Here is an 18,470-nt window from a genome sequence, read left to right as displayed (position 1 = left end):
CTGCTGTATAATATTATGCTGTTGTTTGCTGATCTTACAATACTCAATTTGTTGCTCTTTATAGCTCATACTGACTGCTAACTTGGCATAATTTAGATTCATAGATAAAAATATCTGGGCATATCTTGAGAAAGTGCCTAGATTAGGATAATTGAAGACCCAGTCTAACTGTAGCTCATACATTGCATGAGCTAATCTGCCTCACATTCATGTTACCATGTCTTCTCCCATGACAGACTTCTCAAAATTCTCACTAAAATAAACCTTCTATTTCTTCAGTTGCTTTAGACAGGGAATTTTATCACAGAAACAAAAAAAAAAAGTACCAACTAATACACTGGGGAGTTTGGTGAAAATGAAATATATCTCAGTGTCTACATGAAACTGCTCTTACAGAGAACCCAGGTTTGTTCCCAGCACAGCACCCATGTCAGGCAGCTCACACCAATATGTAACTCTAGCTCCAAGGATCTGACATCCTTTTCTGGCCCTAGTACAAATGCACTCACATGCACATAACCCCACACAGATGTGCATGCGCGCGCGCGCACACACACACACACACACACACACACACACACACACACACACACACTCATGCATGCATATAAATTTAAATTTTTAAAAATCTTTACAAATAACAAGATTGTGTTAATGATATTGTTTTTTTTTTTTTTCTCAAAAATTGATGGTGGAATGAAAAGGCTAGTGACCCCTGCAGTCTCCCCAGAACAAACTGTAGTACCATCTGCCTAAGAAAGTTAAATCTAGACTATGAGAACTGAGTCATCACACACCACTCTGGTGCTCTAAGACTGTACTTACCTTGCTTCTCTTTAAAAGACTTCAATAACATAGAGTTGCTAAGATCCAAGACAAAAATGTTGACCTTGGGCTGGAGGTATGGGTCAGTCTGTCCCCCAGCAAGTATCCTGGTCCTCTGGCTCTTATAGTCTTTCTGCTCTCTTTGGTGATTTTCCCTGAGCTTAGGTATAGTGGTTGCTTTGTAGATGTATCAACTGAGGTTGGGTACCACACAGTTTCAGAAAGACGCATATTTGATGAGGGTTGAATGCCACACCTATGAAATCTCAACAATATGGTTCCCTAAACGAGACCTGGCTTGTGATGGCACCAGTTGTCATGCCAACACAGATGGAAGACGTTTCACATGATGCCATCCTTAGATGAAAAGCAAGTGAAGCAATGGCTACTGAAAAGGGAGTGTTTTCTAGGAAGAGTCCATTGTCAGGTTATCCAATTTCAAACAGGCAGTCAGTCCTAAACACACGTATACCAAGCAACATTCAAGGGACTCAATAGCTTTTGGATTTGGGGGAATCAGGGTGTGGGGGTTGCTTAATTTTTTGTTTCTTTAGTGTGTGTATGTATAATAATAATAACTGAAAAAGAACAGGTCATAAATTTGAGAGAGGAACAGGGAAGTAGTTGAAGTGGGGAGAAGAATGAGGTAGAAATTATGTAGAAACAGTATATATATGTATATATATATGTATGTATGTATGTGTATGTATGAAATTCATATATATTTATGAAATTTCCAAAAATATAAAAAATAAAAATTTTAAATTATTAAAAAAAATCTGAGTTTAGTCCCAGGATCCACATTGTGAAAATGAGAGCTGACTCTCATAAGTTGCCCTCTGAAGCGAGCACTCACACACATGAATAAATAAATAAATAAATGTTTTTGAAAAAAAGACAAATGTTGGTTTTAGATGCATCTGGGCTCCCATACTGTGCCAAGCAGCTCATCAAAAATTGCAACAACAGTAAGCAATTAAGAGGATTAACACATTAAAATATGCCAAATATCAATGAAAATGTGAATTGAGAGGAGCGTCACACACTTTATGATTGCCTACTTTACAGCTACGTGTCTTATATCATATACTAAATGTTCTGTGGACAAAGCCACAGACACAGCCTGCAGTCTGATGGGAACATGAGAATGAAATGCAAACGGTACCATGAGTCAAAGATGGACTGCAGTAACAGTGGTTACTAAAATGAAATTGTAGGATGGATTTGATTGCGTGCAAATTAAGTTGTTAAACATTGAACAGCTGTAGCTAGAAGGTGGTGGCACAGGCCTTTAATCCCAGCTCTCTAAAGTCAGAGGAAGACAATCTCTGTGAGTTCCAGGCCAGTCTGGTCTACAATCAAGTTCCAGGACACTCAGGGCTACACAGAGAAACCCTATGTCAGAAAAAAAAAAAATTGAAAAGCCTTTATATTTGAGAAATGCTATGCCTGGCTTGTTTATTTTTCAATTTTGTTGATACCCATGATAAGCTTCTTTTATATATAGAGTCTCACTATGTAGCTTTAACCATGGGCCTTGCTCTGTAGACCAGGATGACCTGAAACTCACAGAGCTCCACCTGACTCTGCTACCCAAGTACTGGGAGTGAAAACTCATGACACCACTTTTGAAAAGAAAAAAAAAAAAAAAAAAAAAAAACAACTTTGGCTTTGGTCTATTAAGTTTTAACACTTACATAAACTATGTGCCATTTTAAAGTAAAGTGGGAAAAATACAGCAACCTGAGAAGACATGCTCGTGGTGACAACATCTGGGTGAATAAGATGGAATTACTTCCTCAGGGGGCAAGGATCCCACACTGGACAGACAGCACCAGGCCACCAGGCCACATGGAGAAGAGATGCTGAAATGATAGCCAATCCCAAAGGATCTTGTGTCAGGATGAAGGAGAATTACAGGAAACACCTCACACTTTATTTCCCTTCCTGGCACTCGGACAGAGGTTCCAGGAATTCAGTGGACAGGTCAATAGCCACTTGCAGCATAGAGTTACCTCCACCCTCATCAAAATGTGCTCTTCCCTTCTGTCAGAGTCATTGGCGATTTTTCCCCAGAAGTCTGCAACTGTCAGTCAAGTTTCACTGACAAAGATAGAAAAAAAAACCATTGAAGTAAGCCATTGTACATGTCATCAAAGCTCAGGGTGTTGTGGACAAACCAATCTTTAGGATATGATTTTAGATTAAAGAGAGCATTTTAGATCAATATGACCCAGTCTTAATGCTAAAATATCAGAAAAAAATACAAAATGTTTCAACAGTTTGAAAATTTACAGTTTCCTTTGTGGAACAAAGAAGAAGCATAAACAATTTAAGCTGTTCTTCAAAATACTAGTATACCTGCCATCTATATATTCTTGGAAAAAAAAAATGGTAAGGAATCGCCCAATGAGGAAAATTCATTTGCTGACCTTGGCTATGCAGAAGCATTGTAAGTGGAGTGCATTGATAAGTCTCACATTTGCAGAAAAATTTACAAAAAAAGACATGATCACTATCAACATCCTTCCTGTACAGAAAATTTGGAGATGAGCAAGTTTGGCAGCCTCTAGCCCATACCCACACACTCTGTCTTTCTTATATTTTATTAAAAATGCTGCTTTTTAAAAATTGATGGCAGTTATTTGTTTTTAAAAATTATGAGTATTTAGCTGGGCAGTGGTGGTGCATGTCTTTAGTATCAGCAGTCAGGAGGCAGAACCAAGTGGATCTCTATGAGTTTAATGCCAGCCTGACCTGCAAAGCAAGTTTCAAGGCAGCCAGGACTACACAGAGAAACCCTGTTTCAAAAAACATTATGAGTATTATGAGTATTCTAGGAAAAGATAATGAATGTTTCATTGCTGAATGTACTTTTATAGATGAAAAACAAAAATTGCTAACAGAAGCGTGGAGATAACCTTCTTTTAGGGAGTTCCATACAGTATGGAAGTCAGCACTTTCAATATCTAAAACCAGTGTCTTCTGCAAAGTGAGTTACTTTTGCATGTCAATGAGAACATACTTGAACTGAACTCCTGAAGTTTCTCTTACTTTATGAGAGAGTATATCTCCACCCTTATAAGTGTGGTTAGAAGAAATTACGCAAATCGAAAGGACCCAAAAGGGGAACATGAAAACCAAACCGATGTCTGTCTAATCAAGACTCACAGTGATTTTCTGCAAGGAAAGAAATTACAGTATTTTTTGTTTTGTTTTGTTTTTGAGACAGGGTTTCTTTGTGTATCCCCGGCTGCCCTGGAATTAGTTCTGTAGACCAGGCTGGCCTCACACAGAGAGAACTGCCTGCCATTGCTCCCAAGTGCCTGGATTAAAGGCATGTACCACCACTGGCTGGCTGACAACACATTTTTTTAAAACTAAAATTCTGCTAACCTGAATGATTAATGGGAAGTTTTGGGGGCACTTTGCTGCTTGTTTTGTTTGTTTGCTTGTTTGTTGTTTCAACACAGGAGAGCATACAACCCAGACTTACCTTATACTCTTTATGTATCTTGTACGTCTCATCCTTCTGCCTCGACTTCCCCAATGTAAGCATTGCCTCGACATCCAGTTTCATGCAGGTCTGGTAATTCAGTCCAGGTTTTTGTGCATGCTGAACAAAGTACTCTACCAACTAAGCTATATCCTGGGCCCTCTCTGAGATTTTTGAGTTGTTGCTATGACTGAAAGTCTTCAATTCTATTTAATCTTACCACTAGCCCAAAGTGGAAAAAGATAAAAATGAACACTCAGATCACAGCAACAGCAGCCATCACAATCACCAGTATCACAACTCCTGATTACATGTTTGCACTAACCATAACCGACACTACAGGACCCATCCTGTCGTCACTAGAGTAAGGAGGAAGATTCAGGGATCCAGCTAAAGGGTTTGTCCAGGTTCAAGTCCATACAATCAGATAAGTATGTATGCAGAATCTGGACACTGCCCCTTGTCACTCAGTTCAGAAGTGAATCCTGAGGCAGGCTAACTTAAGCGGTAAGCGTAAAAAGAACAAACATCATGATTCTATGAATGACTTTGATGTTTTAGAATGTGTCAGGGTATCAGGTTCACCTTTTCCACCCAGCATTTAGTTTAACTTTCTGCTCAGATTCATTTGAGAAGCATTAGACTCTTCCCATGCAGATTGTGTTGCTATGCTCATCTTCGCAATTAGGCTAAAAGAAAAATGAATTTACTTATTAATAAGAAAAGAAGTTTAGTACCTGCATAACATTCATTTTACCTTAAAATAATACTCACTTTATCTAACACATGTCAGAGTGACCAGATGAACAGTTCCCAGCCATCAAACAACTGTGTTTTGTCTATGCAGCAACCCCTCAACAAGTGGCATATTTTACAACTAAATTGATCTAACCCGTGTCTATTTTTGTGTAGGGTCTGTGTGGTGCTCTGATAAAGAATTCTCAGATTCTTCCACTAATGGTTATCTAAAATTGATTTAAGCTCTAACTAGAGAATGGGCCTCCTCCCTTTTTTGCAAATTTCAGGGATTGGAATCCAGGGGGCCTTCCTTGTCATAGACCATGAGCCTGGATGCACAGTTCTTCATCACAAAGGACCCTCACAAAAAGTAAGCCAAGGCATCCAAAGTCTGAGGTCTGTTGTTTCTGCTATTGGGTTGTCAATGGTTTAAGAGCTACAGAAAAGTAATAATCTTATCTTGACATTTAATTGGTTGTAAATTAGAAGCTATAAGAACCATTTTGGGAATTCTAATTTCTAATGGCAAATTCTGTGGACTAAATCCCTAACAATAATCTGCTGGTCTTGACTCCTAATCTGACTATACTTGAGGAGGGAATTTAGGAAGTAATTAAGTTTAAAGTGAGGCCATAGGGGTGTGTCCTTCTCATGGGCCTGATGGTCTTCTAAGAAGAGGTCTTCCTGTATCTGTCTGTCTCTCAGAGTATGCACTCAGGGGAATGAGCATTGAGGGGATATGTTGCACAAGTGGTCATCTTCAAGTCAGGAAGAGGGCCCTGACAAGAACCAACCATGCTGGTACTCTGGTCTTGGACTTGCAGTCCCCAAAATTATGAGAAAATAAAGTCTTGATTTTATAAGCAACTCATCCTGATCTTATGAGAACAGTAAACTTCTATCAAACTTTAAAAGTATATTAGAAAAGCTTTTCCAAAAAAACGTTCTGCCTACTCTCACCTTGTAGTGCACCTGATCCATAAGTATATTGATATTAAGTTAAAAGGTAATCTGGAAAGATTTAGTTAATGCCAATGGCTTTTATTAAACTGATTCAGTAACTTACATAGCTGTATTGGTCCACCATCAAAAACAGTATTTTATACAGCTGTTTCTACTGAGGGTAGGCAAGGCAGTGTGATAACAGCATTTGGAATGTCTTGGCCACAATGTGCTCTTCATCATGTAGCCAGAGGTAAGTTATGAAGGATCTTTTCAACTGGTTCTGAGCTCCAGATAAGAGCTGATGCCCTTCAACTTGATGTGGACTAATTATTACAAACTCTCACAGAACTAGTGCTCTGTATATCATCAATGAAACTAACTTATTCATAAAGTTAGTTTCTTCTCTTGTTCAGCCCAAATTTATTGAAGTCTTTATATGAGTTAACTGCATATTTTATTCTATGCATATACATACTAGCTGAGACCTTTTAATTGGCTTCTCTTCTTTTTACCAATAGATCTTTCTGGCCATATGTTTTCTCTTAAATACAAAATGCATTCTTTGGGACAATATTTTGTAACCAGTAGCCAAAGAGACTAATGAATAGATACAGACCTGATGTGTGTTACTTCCAGGTCTCATTTCTATAAGAAATATGTCTTCCTTATACTATTTCTTTGGAAATGCCTGGGAACTGATGGAACTAAGATGACTTCACACATGTGTGACACTTCCCAAAGTGTGATGGAGTAGAGAAATAAAACACCTTGTGGCCTAAACCACTCATGCACTAGTTATTTCTTTCAGTTAATAACCCCTACTAAGCATGGGTTAGACACCATGCTTTAGGTTCTGGGTACTCAGATAAGCAGGACACGCCAAGCCTCTGCACTCATGAAATATTTAATGTGGCTGGGAAACAGGAAGAAGAGAGGATAAAGACAGAATAACAAAGCAATTTTTTTTAATTTCATAGTACATTACTAAGTTAAAGTGATGGCTCAACAGTCACCTTGGCTGTTAAAATCTAGGCTCTGGCATTTGGCCATTATACTAACTGCCTTGAAGGGTGAACACACCTACACACTGGATTTGGCCACCTGATATTTCTGTTGCCCTATCGACCTTGACTCACTTTCACCCAATAGAATGAGTCAGAAGTAGCGAGTGACTTCCAAGGCTAAGAAGCCACTGACCTCCACTTGGGTCTTATGAAAAACTGACTAAAGCAAACTTTCTGACAATATGTTCAGTCCCTTGCACTGCCCTGTACGCAGGCTGGGTAGCTAGAGAAGCAAGCCAGACCCTGGTTATTCTGTCCTTCTAGATGAAGCCTGCAAGAGTAAATGAAGAACTTGCTTTGACATTCAGCCTTGGCCTACTAAATCCTGTAGATGGTTCTAGCCCCCACATTACTGTGACAGACTCTAGGACAGAAGTACAGAGCTGAGTCCTGTCTACCCACAGTAGCAAGAAAAGTAAGAGAACTTCCATCACTGATTCATGTTATGGCCCAGGAACAGATGCCTGGAAGACAAACACAATGACTTACATGTTTCTTTTCAGATGTGTGCCATTGTTCTCATCCACAAGGTTCACCTCTTATAAGGTTAGGAGGAGACTAGATGAATGAATCCAGAAAGAGCCACAACAGTGCCTGGTATACGGTAACAACATAATAAATGCTAGCTGCTATCCTTTACTGTTAATAAGTAAAATGGGATAATTGATGGAGCAGTGAGATTGTTCTGTAAGTAAAGGTGTTTATTGTGCAAGCCTGAAGACCTCTTACCTCCATATATAAACCATGATATGAGTATGAACACACACATGTGTTCAGTAATAAAGTATGTATTACTGTTACATGTAATAAAGTACATGTAACAGTAATAAAGAAAAAGTGATTGATGGGACTGGTTTGGTAGCATGTGCTTATAATCTTAGAACTGGGGTGTCTGAAGCAGATCCCTTGTAATGAGCTGGAAGTAAGCCTATCCTGTATAGTGAGTTCCAGAGGGGCCTGGGCTACACAGTTGAAACTTTGTCTCAAGAAAGAAAAAAAAAAAAAAAAAAAAAACAATTAGATGATGGAATAAAAATGTTCCTAATTTGCACTCGGGGACTCAAGGGAATTCTTTCATGGAAGAAAGCACTTGAGTTTTGTCCTAAAATAAGGACTCAGACATACAGACAGCCAGACAAAAGCAGCCAAACAAGAAGGACTTGGGGGAAAAGGCCACAAAGTAGACACTAGTTGAGGGAGAGACAAGGACATGGTCAGTGTGGTTTGGAGTGTGGGAAGAAGATAAAATGTCACACCAACCAAACCAGAAAAAAAAAAAAAAAAACAAAAACAAAAACAAAAAAGAGGACCTGGGTTTCATGTCAGACAAAACAGGCAGCTTGGAAAGATTTTAATCAGTAGAGTGACATGAATCTCTCTGCTGGAAATTATTTGAAGAGGACAAGAATAGAAAGGAAAGGACACTTTAAGAGAGTATTGCAGGGACTAGAGACATGACTCACTGATTAAGAGCACTATCCTTGAAGATCCAGTTCCTAGCACCTCCATGGTGACTCACAACCATCTTACCCAGTTCCAGGGATCTAAGAGCTCTGCAAGCACCAGACACTGGCCGTCTGTCCTGCACGCCTACCACATGCAAGCAAAGCACTCACAATAAAATAATTCAAAAGGGAGAGAGATTGACTGGCGTAAGGCTAGAACTGTGAGTTGGTGAGCAGAGTGCTCATCTGACATCCAGGAAGCTCTGAGTCAGTTACCCTGCACAGCATAAACTATGCATCAGAGTAATCAGTAGCCTCAGCACTTTGGAGATGCAGGCAGAAGGACCTGGCTACATATGGAGCTCAGTGCTAGCCAAGGCTACATAAGATATTATATTAAACCGAACAAGCAAACAAAAAGACTATGGTAATCATTGAAACAAATTATTCTGGTGCCTTCCACTGGAGTCTAGCAGAGAGTAGAAGTGCAAAGAGTGGATGGTATAGGTCTCTTGAATAAATGGCCCTGGGATTGCTCATCTAGCCTCCTTGGTAGAGAAGAAATTTTTATTTTAACAAAGTCTTTTTGGCATATGTGTTAGTGAGTCATTTTAAACAGGTCTCTAAGATTCACTCACCAGGAAAGTCTGTGTCGGTCTCATTGAATATATGTCAGTACTAAAGTATTACTAGTTCTAGTTAAGAAACAGGTCATAACAATACAAATTTCCTCATACTTATTTTACAATTATTCAAAAGCAACATGGCTTTGTGGAAGCCAAACCAGGAGACAGGCTCAATGACAGCACCATCATTGACATCTGATGAGAACAGAATTTTCGTTCATGAGAGGCTTCTTTGGTGCTTGGCTGGTCCAATCCAAACAATACATTACTATGTCTCTATTTAAAATGTGATGGTACCTGGAAATAGTTCTGCTTCTGAGGCCAGAGTTCACTCTCTCAGAACTTGCCCCCTTGTCCCAGGGTCCATCCTCATTCTAACCTGTGCCTCAAAGCACTTTCTCTTAACCTGACAGGAAGGACCCCATCCACAGGTTAAACTGGGTTTTTTTTTTTTTTCTTTTGTTTGTTTGCTTGTTTTTGGTTTTGTTTTTTGTTTTTATTTGTTTGGTTGGTTGGTTTGGTTTGGTTTTTCGAGACAGGGTTTCTCTGTATTGCTTTGAAGGGTGTCCTGGAACTCGCTCTGTAGACCAGGCTGGCCTAGAACTCACAGAGATCCACCCACCTCTGCCTCCCAAGTGCTGGGAGGTTAACCTATTTTTACTCATGTCCATCAAGCAATTGTATTTAATATACACGATGCATACAATTGTGTATATAGTATAACACATACAATATAATATAAATAAACTACATTTAATGTACAATTTAGAGAAATACCCTGTATGGCCCACGAGATTAATTCTCATGGAAACAAGAAAATTTCACTTTCAAACTTTGTGATAAGATACAAAACAGCCATCACCACCCACTTTTCTACAACATCATTGTTGCCCAGAAGAGCCTCTGGAACACGTTTTAATAAATATTGCAATTTCATAGAGTAGATTTTCTTTAGTGGTGACCCCTTCCAAAAAGGAATGATCCTTAAAAATTGGAGAAACGCAAAGAAAGCACCATGTGTGAAAAGTAGTTGGGAGGCTCTTCCACTGTTCCTGCTCTTTGGTGGATATTGTCTAGCTTTGTAAAGTGTTTGCCTCCCGATGCCTGGTTTTCATTCAGACTGTTTGCTCTCTGGAATAAACCCAGACCTTCAGCTGCCTAGGCTGAGCTATCTTCATTAAGAGCTCAGAGTGGTGGCACAGACCTGTGACCCCAGTGCCCCAGAGGTGGAAACAGAAAGCAGAAGAGGTATCCTGGGCTATATAGGGTGTCCCAGACTAGCCTGAGCTTCATAGGGATCCAGCTGAATGGCAGGAGGACCCCTATATTACTGATCATACAGAATAAGAAATGTGAGGTGCATGATTAGCTCTTAGATCCAAAGAACCACAAAAAAAGAAATGATAACTTTCTCTAGTTATTATTATTGCCATGTCAACCATAAATCATAGTGCTGTAACAACTGATTACAGACAATTCATTGATAATATAGAAGGTGGGGTGGTTAGCACTATTTCGGTGATTTGCTATCCAGAATCCCTTCTAGCCCTGGGCTGGGAGTAGGAACAAAAAAAAAAAAAAAAAAAAAAAAAAAAAAAGAATAAAAAATTAAGTTTAAAGGGAGGTTCCTCCCAGTCCCCATAACATAAAGTTATGGCATAGAATTCAGTTCAAAAGAAGCCTGTGATGTTTTCCTTCCCATAAAAAGGAAGCAAATCATCCAAGTGCAACTGATTCAAATATGAACTTCCTGAAAATGCATCAGCTGATAAAGCCGGATTGAAGTTCAAGGACACATTCCGTGCCTAATCTTCATTTTACAACTTCTGGAGATAAATTTTCCGTAGCACTAAAATCTTTCAAAGACAGCCTTTCTAGCAAAACAAATTGTTAGAAGTGTGCAATAAATTGGCCAGATGCCTCCAGGACATGAGCTGTGATTTAAAAGTAAGGTAAGGATGGGTCTATCTCCTGTTTAAAGCAGGCATCTCTGTTTACTGCTTCGAAATGGCCACATTCAAAGCAATTCTCCAGTTGTTGTAAGGGTTAATCAGCTTCCCCAAAGTGCTTTTCTTCTCACAGAATATAGTTTATATGGGGGGGGGCGAATTTGGCAGAGCTTAAGTTACAGCCTAACCGATCTGTTCCATGGAGTCCAACAATCAGTCACTTTTCTCTGCCCATTTGTCCCTTAATGTTTATTAGCAGAGATAGATACAAACTTCAAGAGAAAAAAAATAATGTATTATTAATTTCCTTTCTTCAGAATTTGGCATTGGGATGCCTAAATGGCAACCTTCTTCACATCTATTCCCAAACTGGCGGCCATTTCTTGCAAAAATTCAGAAATTTCTCAAACCTCATTATCAATCCGCCAGCCCTTCCCAGACTGAATATATCACCTAGAGATAAATGGACAGGAGACTTAATTATTGCTTACATTGCTATAAAGAAAAATTAATTGCAGTCATAAAAACTAGGTTATGATATAATGACTAGCTGTGCTCCCTTCTAGAAACTGCTATTTTTAAGTTTCTAACATTGGAAGAAAAAAAAAAAAAAAACAAGCAGCAGTCTTCAGAGGAATGTGTTTCTGTGGCTGACACTGTTCCACAAAAAGAAAAGGAAAGGACAAATGGGGTGGGGCCTCAAGAATGAAAATAAAAATTTCCACAGCTTAGCAATCTAGTGATAAGATCATAGTCGATATTCTTACTTGTCACCTTGTTCTATAATGCAAATAAAGATGTGCGACTATTTTGCAGTCATTTCAGTTTACACACACACACACACACACACACACACACACACACATCCCACAAGCTCCTTAATCTTAAGGTTAATAGCTTTCATGTCTTATTGGAACTGAGACGGAGTGGTGGGTTGGGGCAGCACTGGGCAAATCAAAGGTTACTTTGGAAATCAGCAGGAAGCCTTCCAGCAAACTTGCTGGGTGTTCTCTTACTGCTATCTGTGTTAGAGCACTGGTTCATTTGTGCATGAAGACAAAGGCAACTTCAACTTGATATTTCTGTCATCCTTGTTGTGGGAAGAATCCTTTCCTGGTTTATAACATCAATCACTCTTGCAATAAATCTTGGGAGTGGATATGGTCATTTAAATCTCCACCTGCACAAACAACAGAAAATAAGAGCTCATAAATCTCTACACTGGTGATTAACAAATTTTGGATCCTCAGGAAAGATATTATGGGGGGAGAGGGTTCACTAATTCATTAATAGAGACTGATTTGCTGACAATCTGTTTAGTTTACAGCATAGGGAGAAAGCAAACAAGTCTCTGCTAACAAAACAAAGTTTTAGAGGTTAGTGAATTCCCAGCCGAGCCTGGATTAAAGACACAGATCTGAGTGGAACAGAGGGCTTTGGACTCTGAGTCATATGCTGAGAGCTACTCTTGTGTCTTGCTCCTGTCCCCCCCCCCCCCACCCAGCCTCAGTGTCTGATTGTAAGACAAGAAAATCTGACAGTGTTTAAAAAAAAAAAAAATCATCTCCCTGGTTTCTTAGCATCCATTTTATTTGGTCCTTGACTTCTGTTTCCCTTTGCTTTTCTTCTTAATCCCCCTACCCCCCCCCAACCCCTCCCACACACACACACACCAGAAGATTATCTCATTCCCTGAGAAAGATGATTGCAGATGGAATTAAGGGTGGAAACTGGTCCTTCCCCAAAGCCATGGTCCCGGCCCAGTTTGTGTTTGCTTACACCAGCTTTCTGTGAGGATGAGAGAGGAGATAGGCGGTGTATGAGCAGGAAATCTTCAGTTTTTACAAAAGGTGTCAAGCAAAGTGATGCCTGCGAATGCCTGACTTTTTAAGATCCCGTGGAAGGAGTTTCTGGCAAGAATTTGCAGGAAAGTTTTCATCTCACTGGGATAAGAGTCTCAGTTAACAAAATACGCACCTCTAATCCATATGATCTCTCTCACTCCCTACCCATCATCCTAGTCAACTCTGTGTGTGTGTGTGTGTGTGTGTGTGTGTGTGTGTGTGTGTGTGTGCACTTAATGGACAAATGTGTTCCTATGCACTAGCAGTTCCCTGGTACCTTCAAATTGACAGTGTGTTAATGGATTTTCTTTTCCTGAGTTTCTCTTCCTTCCTTTCTAATAATTTCTCTCCAGGACCACAAAGATTCTGTGAAACACTTCCTTTCCCAATTTACCTCAGGTAAAAATTAAACGGTAAAATGCATCTGGGGGGAAAAAAAATCAGCCCAGCATTTGCTTTCCTAAAATTTGATTCATTGGACGCGACTTATTGAGGTAAAGTAATTCTCTCTTCATTGAGACTGATAGGACTTAGAACCGTGGATATCATCCAGTACATGGGAAAGCTCTCTTCAGAAAGCCCTGTCTTATGGGGTATTAGCCAGGGGCAGTTGGATTTTAATTGGTATTGGGCGGGGCGGGGAGGGGGGAGAAAGGATGTCTGTGAGATGTTTTAGGGGGAAGGCCCACAAAGAGCCAAGGACCTGGCCATTTCTCCATGGTTCTCAGTAAGGATCAGTTAAGATTTTGGAAGAAAGGAGGCCCTAGGAGGTGAACAGACGCAAGCGTTCTTTCTGTGTAGGGCTGGCACTCCCTTGGCTTGGGCCAGCCTGGAAGAAGGAAACTGGTACATGCGTGTTGATAGATTGCTGGAAACCCGGGTCTGTGCCTGAGAGTCCAGTGCTTCTGAAAGGGGTCTAGGAAGTCTGCAGGGCCTAGCAGGCCCCTCCCCTGGGCTGCATGGATCCGCCTCTCTATTCCCCAGATAAATTCCTAGTGTTCACCAAATTCCTCGGTGCTCTCTCACTCTCCATTAAGGCCAGGCAGGTCTCCGGGGGGTGGGGAAATAGAGCACTGGTTTCCCTGTGGCAGGATCCCTTGTGGTCGCTTCCACAACTCTGCGAAGGGGAAGCTGTGAGACCCAGCTGCCAGATCCCAACTCGAACCCCAACACACGAAGTGGCAACTCTGCACTTTAAAGACCCTTTCCTTTCAGGGTGTCTCTCTCCCCCTCACTCCCTCCACCCCCTTCTAAACATGTCCACGGGCTCCCTCAGCGATGTAGAAGACCTTCAAGAAGTGGAGATGCTGGATTGTGACTCTCTGAAAGTGGACTCCAACAAGGAGTTTGTGACTTCCAACGAGAGCACGGAGGAGGGCTCCAACTGCGAGAACGGGTCTCCACAGAAAGGTCGCGGAGGCCTGGGCAAGAGGAGGAAGGCGCCCACCAAGAAGAGCCCGCTGAGCGGGGTCAGCCAGGAGGGGAAGCAGGTCCAGCGCAATGCCGCCAATGCGCGCGAGCGGGCCCGCATGCGGGTGCTGAGCAAGGCCTTCTCCAGGCTCAAGACCACCCTGCCCTGGGTGCCCCCGGACACCAAGCTTTCCAAGCTGGACACGCTCAGGTTGGCGTCCAGCTACATCGCGCACTTGCGGCAGATCCTAGCCAACGACAAGTACGAGAATGGTTACATTCACCCAGTCAACCTGGTGAGTTCTCCCTCGCTGCTGGCTGGGTCTGGGGACGTAGGCGATCCCGTGACACCAAGGCCCCCGCCGGCCTACCGCTTCTGGGGACCTCTGTGTGGGCTTCACGCAGCGCCCTGGCTCTCTGCACTGAGTGCTGCGAGCCCGCGAGTGATTTGTGTTAGGGTTTGACGTGGCACCCCATTAAGGGATTTCCGAGGGTATTCAGCTGGCAAAGATGAGAGATCCCAGCGAACTGTGCCAGCGGCTATTTCCACTGTAGTGAAACTGACAAGATGCTGGGCACCCAGAAGACATCTGACTATACCTCTGTAGCTAAGAGCAAAACTTAAGTTCCCTTCTGATTCTTGTAAACATCTAACTCCGTTCTGTCCCCGGGTATATTTAGAACTATTAAATACAGACATATTTATGTTCCTCCATTAACTGTCTATACAAATACCTCAGCTACATAAATATTCTGTGCTTGACTAAGTGGATTACCATTTTTAAATCCCAGAAATTCCAGCCACTGTCAACATAATCAGTAAAACCGCTGGTCTTCCGTATGCTGAATAGAATTGCAATCATAGGTCGATCAGTCACAATGAAGAGCGACTTGACTTTACCTTAATAACTCGGGTCCACCGAGCCTAATTTTTGAAAGACAAAAGCTGATTACTGAACCAATTTTCTCAGAGACGTTTTACTGTTTAGGATTTTTTTTTTTTTAACTTACTCTTTCGTTCGATTTCATTTTAAAACTTGCAGGCTCTAAAGAAAAAAAAAAACCGCCACCTTACTATGACTTTTGTTTACATATGATAAGGATGAGATATCCCTCAGGCCAGCACTTACAGAAAGGCTTGAGTTGTCTCCCTCAGCTGCTCTCAGGAATTGGGGGAGGGGTTGCTAAAACACAAATTGCCAGGAAAGTATTGTCCCTCCAAATAAACGTTTATTTATTTTTTTTTAGTGAGATGAGCAGACTTTTCACAGTCTAAAACTAGAATGAGATTATCGATCAGACCATTTATAATTGCTACTACTTTAATCTATACGTATTTTTAAAAAGAAAACATTTTAAAAAATCATTATGTAACTGCCCAGAGAAAGGAAGAAGAAAACAGTAGAGGGATCTTACATAAAATGGCACTGTGTCTTTTATTAACGCACACACCCCTCTTGGGATACTGACTTAAAGTGGTGGTCATAGATAGCTAGGATTGCAGGGAGAGAAATAGAAGGCAATAAGGGCCAGTGTTTGAGTAGACCTGCAGCTGCAGCTGGTAGTTAGGGTAGTAATCCTCCCCACTCGCCCTGCTCAGACCCCTAGAACATCTGCCTTGAGGCTATGGCTGGACTTCATTTAAGGGTTCCACCTAGAACCCAAAATGAGCTCTCTTTGGCCAAGGTTCTAAAAGCCTGTCACCATCACTACCACCTGGCCTTTGTCCCGCCAGGCACCAGCACACCTAGTTAGCCACAAACCAGTGACCCCTGGCTCTCAGCCCTCACAAGCACCTCTCTTGTAACCGGGGCTCAGGATGACCCCTCCCCTTGCCCAAGAGTACTTACCTCCTCCGCCCTCTTCCCTCTTGCAGACGTGGCCCTTTATGGTGGCCGGTAAGCCCGAGAGTGACTTGAAGGAAGTGGTGACCGCGAGCCGCTTGTGTGGAACCACCGCGTCCTGACCTTGGAGGTGCGAGTCTGGGAACCGTGCGCTCCGGGGGCAGTGGGCCAGCGAGGGCGACGACCCCTGCCCTCCCCTCCCTGTCTCTGCTGCCGCCTTGCATCGCTCCTCTCCCCATCCTACCCCGCGAGAACACTTAACCGCGACGAGGAGATTCGTTTCCAAGCCAAAAGAGACCAACTGTACTTACAGATTCCCATCTATTTAACATTATTAACTTCTGCCATGAATGACTGCGAGCCTGGCTGGTCCAAGTGCAATATGTAATTATATATTATATATATAGATAATAAGAGCCTATCAATGTGTATCTTTTGTACAATATGTTGTAAAATGTAGATGATAGAATAGCTGACTTTGACAGTCACATTTATAAAGTAAGTCACTCAAAGAAATATATTTTTTTCAAACAGGTTTTGCTACTTTCGAAAATAAATCTTCCTTTATATTGCTAAAAAGCCTAGACATTGGTGTGATTTCTTAAAAAAAAAAACTGGTTGTGAAGAATGGTGGAAAATATGGGGATGTTTAATGATAAGAAAAGTAGTTCTTATAACAGTCCAAACTTCTAGTAAAAGATTAACTCCGATTCCCACTAAGAGTCCTGTTTCCTACCAACAACTTTTCATCTTTCCAGTTGTTTTAAGCTCACTAAAAACATTATAACTGTAAATAGTGAATAAGCAGGGTCGCAGTCACACAGTCACACAGAGGCGAGGACAACGAAGAAAAGGAAAATCCAATTCTCCACTACTTTACAGGGTAGCTGTTCAGAAAAGCAGAAAAATAAACTACTAAAATTTTATAACTTTCTGTCTACGGCTGTGATTTTTAAAAAAAAACTGCAAACCAGTGAAGAAGGGATTGGAGCTATGTGTGAATTCTAAATGCAGAATATGTTTTGCTTGTTTCTTACTTATAATTAATTAATTGCAACACTCAACGTGCAAGCTTGCTTTTCGGGTGCGGTTATCCCTTACGTTCCGCTCTGGCCAAGACTTCCGGCCGGCCGGATCTTAATTTAAACATCTTCCAGGCTGAGGAACAGCTTATTGGGGAAGATTAGGTTGAGATAAACATAGAAGCGAGGCAGAGGAGCCTGGGACCCTGCTGCCTCTGCCCCAGCGCAGCCGGCCGCGGCGATGCGCCAGATGCCACCGCGGCTGTTTAATGTTCGGGGTTATGACCGCAGTGTTTACAAGACGCCCTCGGTTATTTATACTGTTATCCCTCGCAGAGGCCTTGAAACTTCCGCTTCGCTTGCTCTTTCTTTTCGAACCCCCCCCCCCCGACCCCTATTCCTCTATTTCTAACTGGGTTTGGTACCTGGCGTTAGGATAACTTCCTCTCCTGCGCTTACACCTCCTCCAGCCAACCCTTTCCAAAGGCCACGCGGGGCAGAGCCATCCTGGAAAAATCTACCCCACTGCTTTGTCCCTCCAGAGAAGCCACCTTCGCACCAGTGCAAATCTCCATGGCTAGTGACTCTTCCTTCAAGTCGTTTATACAGTTGCCTTGGAGGGTATTCCGAGGTGTCAGGCGACTCCTCTGACCCATCCCAACTTGACCTTCAAAAGCTCAATTCAGACTCTAGGCGATATAGCACCCGCTCACGCTCACACAAGCCTTCCTTCCACCTGAGGGACAGGGTCCCCGCCAGGACTGACTCAGAGATTCCGAGGGAAAGAGGATTGGTGTCACCAACATGATCCGGTTACTTGCAGTTAGTTAGCCCAGCAAGCGTTCCCCTATGTTCCCAATCTCGTTTTTTTTACAAACCAGGTAAACTCTTGACATTTTGAGCACTTTGCCCTGGTGAACCCTAGCTTCATTCCCTTTCTCTACTGTTACAAACAGGAGCCGCATAATCGGAAGCCTTAACTTGAGGAGAAAGCTTATGAGAAACCAAAATTCTGGTTCCACACAAGCCAGTTTCCTCGAAGGACCAGATCCCGTTTTTGTTTTTTGTTTTTGTTTGTTTTTCCTTTTTTGTTTGGTTTTGTGTGTGTGTGTGTGTGTGTGTGTGTGTGTGTTTTCTTCCTTGCAAGTAAAAATGAGGATAACGCTAGTAATAATTGGATTTGTATTCTCCTCGGTCACTGCCCAAGCTTTTAAAACAGCTCAGTGAAATTATAGTATGTGTGATCTTTGTGAGAGACGGGA

The 18,470-nt window shown here is 41.7% G+C and overlaps 1 protein-coding gene across 1 annotated transcript; it reads left to right on the top strand.

Annotated features, from left to right (window-relative positions):
- The first annotated feature begins 13,960 nt into the window (after positions 1–13,960).
- Tcf21 (transcription factor 21) lies at positions 13,961–16,770 on the top strand. The gene is made up of 2 exons (XM_051175384.1): positions 13,961–14,638; positions 16,219–16,770. The coding sequence occupies exons 1-2, from the start codon at positions 14,189–14,191 to the stop codon at positions 16,306–16,308; spliced, it is 540 nt and encodes a 179-aa protein (XP_051031341.1). The 5' UTR covers positions 13,961–14,188; the 3' UTR covers positions 16,309–16,770.
- Positions 16,771–18,470: the final 1,700 nt, after the last annotated feature.

The sequence above is a fragment of the Phodopus roborovskii genome, unplaced genomic scaffold, assembly GCF_943737965.1.
Source record: "Phodopus roborovskii unplaced genomic scaffold, PHOROB, whole genome shotgun sequence".
Taxonomy (NCBI): Eukaryota; Metazoa; Chordata; class Mammalia; order Rodentia; family Cricetidae; genus Phodopus; species Phodopus roborovskii.
This window is presented reverse-complemented; position numbering and strand designations above follow the sequence as displayed.